The 4,570-nt window shown below is 28.5% G+C and overlaps 1 protein-coding gene across 1 annotated transcript in view; it reads right to left on the bottom strand.

Annotated features, from left to right (window-relative positions):
- Positions 1 to 1,995, bottom strand: part of LOC106685348 (LIM and SH3 domain protein F42H10.3) — a 10,250-nt gene extending 8,255 nt beyond the window's left edge. Inside the window, exons 1-5 of the mRNA XM_014427956.3 lie at positions 1,817 to 1,995; positions 1,539 to 1,633; positions 683 to 767; positions 493 to 593; positions 295 to 386 (exon numbers count right to left, since the gene is read on the bottom strand). Of these exons, the coding sequence (XP_014283442.1) occupies positions 295 to 386; positions 493 to 593; positions 683 to 767; positions 1,539 to 1,633; positions 1,817 to 1,885 (442 nt within the window). The 5' untranslated portion in view covers positions 1,886 to 1,995. The remainder of the gene's footprint in view (positions 1 to 294; positions 387 to 492; positions 594 to 682; positions 768 to 1,538; positions 1,634 to 1,816) is intronic.
- Positions 1,996 to 4,570: the final 2,575 nt, after the last annotated feature.

Genomic DNA, 4,570 nt, shown 5'->3' with positions numbered 1-4,570 from the left:
AATATTTGATTACAGTTATTTATTTTTTTATATTATGGAATAAAAAACAAATAAAACAAGCTAAGCAAGATCGAAATTCTTCAATGAATTTTACAGTTACTGTAGAAAAATATGTTCAATAAAAGGAACTTAAAAATCCTCTCTTCTAAAACTGGTCATTTAAGTTACAAATCCTGTCTTCAATACTAAAATTTAAGTTTAGCATTCCATAAAAACTTAAAATCTTAAATTAATCTATAACCTTAATTCACATTTAAATAAAGAAGAAAAAAAAATGATTAAAAAAGAACTTACCACTTCCAGCTATGTCAATTGGTTCGCCATTAATATTTCTTTTCTGCTCCATAGCAGCTTTTTTCTGAAGATCACCATGATAAGCCACGTTACTGAACAATAAATGTCAGAATTATTTAAAAATTTGAAATTCAACAAATAACCTTATAAATAAAATAATATAACAAAGTTAATAATTATATTACTATTACTAATTACCTTATAATTTTAGAATTTTGTTTTATCCTTAACGTTTCTGGGTCATCAGCGACTTGTGTAAGTTTGCCTTTAGTTTTTTCAAACTCTGCATGATACTTAACCTGAAAAATAAAATGACAATATAAATACACTGTAATCAGCATCAAACAATAAAGTTATCAATACAAGATATTTTTGGGCCAGAGCTTACATTTGATTGTAATTTGGTATTTTCGGCAATTCGTTTCAACTCTGGAGTCTCAGCAACTGTGGTGGCTTTGGCTTTCGGAATGTGCCTATACATAAATGTTTTATTTAAAGTAATAAATCATTGATAAAATGATATAAATAATTTTTTTTTAAAAAATATTAAAGGAATTTTAGAAGAAAACTGTATTAGTATGTCAAAATAAGTTATATACTAAAATATACATTTGTGCAGAAAGCGAATAAGCTTCCTCTTTGTAACAATAGTAACAGGAAAGAGCAAGGCCAAAGAGAATCATCACATCAAAATTGAAGCATTAGTCAGGAAAGGATGTTTTGTTTATATGGGTTCAGGGACATTATAAACTTGTTGATTCATATTTCAAAAAACATTAAAAGTTTCAATGTAAATAAATCCAATAAAGAAACAAAAATATTTCTGAATATTTGTCCATATAAGGAAGTCCAGAAGAAGAAAGTTAAGCTGGATATGACCTAGTTTGCTCTCCATTAATACCTCCTTTCAGGCTAACAGCTCAGAAAGGGAGAGTGACACTGAGTCACTCAAACATTAATTAATTCCAATGTCAAAACATAATTTCAATTTCAATAAGAATATAAAAACTACAGGATCATAAACAAGTTGCATCATTGCTAAGAAAACATCGCAAAAATGAAAATGGAAATTTGAAAGTTATTACTAGAAACAAAACTACAACTACATTACTTCAACAAACAAGAAACTTAAAGCACCTTAATAACTGAAGCATAAGCTGATTTTGAAAAACATGATATTGAAAACTTAATGGTATTTAATTTCTTAGTTACAGTAATTAGTTACAATGATAACAAATACTCACGCTTCACAATACGGATCCTTATTAAATCCCTTATAATTCCTCATGTTTAGTGTCATTCCACAAACTTGGCATTTGAAACACTGTTTGTGCCATATCTAAAAAGTCAACAGTATTTAATTGTATTGAATCTTAAATTTTATAACTTGAATTCAAATAAGGCTGAGAAGACATATTGAGAAAAACAAATTGATTAATCAAGATAGTGAAAACATTGTTTTTGATAATGATATCAAACAGTGTTAAAGACAATTTTACTCAATGCATCTTCATATACTCACTTTGTCTAAACATTTAAGTTCTTCGATAGGATAAACCGTTTTTTCACACCTGGCACACTTCTTATTCATTTTAAAGCACTCTTATCACATAGAAGGCACAATAAACTACAATAAATCAGAAATAACAATCATTAACATAAAACTGCTGCCATGGATCACAGTCGAGTAAGAGGTCAGTAGAAACCACCCTAAAAATGGCTACGATATATCGATATATCTAACAATCGACTGTGTAGTTTCATGAACGATTCTTGAAAACTACACAATTATTAATTACTTATATTAAATTTTTAGTTTATAAAATAAAATTATTTTTCTATTCTAAAACGAACATGGTCATGTTCATAGGACCGTATAAAGCCTAAAAGAAAAGTTCATAGCAGCAACGCCCCCCCTCTTTTCTATTACAAAATAGATTAAACATTAGCCATCCCTACTTCTGTTAAACTATTTTTAGAGATCAAGTACATTTCGATTAAGAAGCATTAAAATATAAACCCACTAACCATTATTTTAATTGAAATATTAACACTGAATTATTCATTATGACTAGTCAGCTTCACAAATATGATTCTTGGATTTCCATTTTATTTTTGCACATTTAAAGTTTGTGAAATATGTATATCCGAGATAATAAAGTAATTAATTATACTTGTTACTAATTTGAATTATTTTGTGAGTATTTCCTTATATGAAATGCTTATTTAAAAACAATAATTCCTATCGAATTACTCGTTTCTTAAGGTGTTTCAAAAATAAAATTATAATCCATTCATATCCAAAACCATTGGCGTATGCACAGGGGGGAAGAGGTTATGGGGACAAACCGTCTCGAAATGTAAGAAAAAATAAGATTTTTAAGCCCATTAATATAAAATTTATATTTTGAATATTACCTACATGTTTTAGTAATACATGCGTTCTTCTTATAAAATTTTCTTTCCCTTCAAAAATTATGAGTACGCCCCTTATATTAAACTTATTAGCTTATATGAATGTTACAATTAAATATTACCGTTTGAAGTGGCTGACATTTCAGTAAAAAAAAAAAAAAAAATGAAAAGACGTATACGTACTAATAACCATGCCTTTGAAGAACACGGACGACTAAAAAATCAAGCCTCCACGGTTGTACACGAAGAAAGGACATAATTTCCAAAAAGTGTTATTACATAACTATTTTCCTCATTTCTTATATTTCTTTGACCATAATGTTTCGTTTCTTTATGAATTAAGTAAGTAAACAAGAACTTCCTGGAACTGGCAACGCGTTTGGAAGGTATGAAGATTTATTCATTCTGGTTTCAGATGACCAGACACTTAGACCGTTCATTTTTCTGTGTTATATTACAACTAAAATTTTAAATGGATTGTATTTATTAAAGTGATATCCAGTACTAATGATCCATTAAAGAAAATTATTTGAAAATGACTCAACAACAATGCTCCAGGTGTACATAAGGATGGCGGAGATCATTTAGACGCACTATTGTTCTCCACTTTTACAGGTCTCACTAGATTCTGGTCCTTAATACTTGAAATAATGTTTCAAGTGGAAAATAAAAAAGAAGAAACCGCTTAGTATTATACGAATTCAAAGGATTATATGCTCAGCAATGCAAGGGTCAGCGCCGACTGTTCTACTCAGAAAACTAATATGTATCTTCAACATACATGGGGTATGTTGATGTGACCCCATGAATTACCATATTTGAATCCATTCTGAAACCAAAACAAACGAATTATAACCTCTGATCCAGAAGAGAAGTAAGGTGACACCGCCTATAGAAAAATTAAATTATTCATTTTTTTTAATTAGTGATAAATCTATAGTTTTATGATTAAATTATCTTGGAAATATTGTGGTTCTGTGCCTGACTGTGGTCAACTTTTGTTTGGGATTATACCCAATATTATACGGTCGACCGTTACTTTGATTTTGATGAAATTTTTGGGGATTATGCTGGTTTTCATTGCTCTTTTTATTTTAGCTTTTTAAAAAGCAATATTTCATAAAAATGTTGTACAGAACGTATTGAATGTTCAGTAGTTAGTGAATTTATATTTAAAAATCTATATCTCAAAAACCGTTTGACGTGCAGACGTCTGTTAGCACTCAAAATAAAGCTAGTGTAATCGGCTATGAAGTGGTTTATGATATTTATGGTCGTTGGAGAAGCAGTTTTCATGATATTTGCTCAAATAAATTGATTTATAGTTGTCCAGGGAAATTTTCATTTGCCAAATTTATATTCATATGTGAATATCATAAAAACTACAACCTTACGAAGATAAGTATAATAAACTACTTTATAGTAAGTTAAATTTCCTTTATTTTGAGTGCTGGCAGACATATGTGCCTCTTATGGATCTAGAGATATATTTTTTTCAAAAATCAAATATTTTATAAGAACAACTAGAAATTAATATTTTGTGAATTTATTTTGCCAAATAACATAAAAATTGCTACTCCTACAAAGATAAACGTTATAAACTATTTTATAGTAAATTTAACTAGCTTTAATTTGAGTGCTAACTGAAATCTATACATCCTATGGTTTCTGAAATAAAGTTTTTCAAAACTCAAACTTATTGTCCGAACTACTATAAATCAATTTATTTTAGGAAATATCATGAAAAATACTATTTCTATGAAGGTAAAGGTCTTCATAGTTTCTTCATAGTACATTAAACTAGCTTTAATTTGAGTGCTAATAGACATCATACGTCACATAGTTTCTGAGATATAGATTT

This window comes from Halyomorpha halys, unplaced genomic scaffold (assembly GCF_000696795.3).
Source record: "Halyomorpha halys isolate HHAL.00 unplaced genomic scaffold, Hhal_1.1 Scaffold32.1, whole genome shotgun sequence".
In the NCBI taxonomy this organism is placed as follows: domain Eukaryota; kingdom Metazoa; phylum Arthropoda; class Insecta; order Hemiptera; family Pentatomidae; genus Halyomorpha; species Halyomorpha halys.
This window is presented reverse-complemented; position numbering and strand designations above follow the sequence as displayed.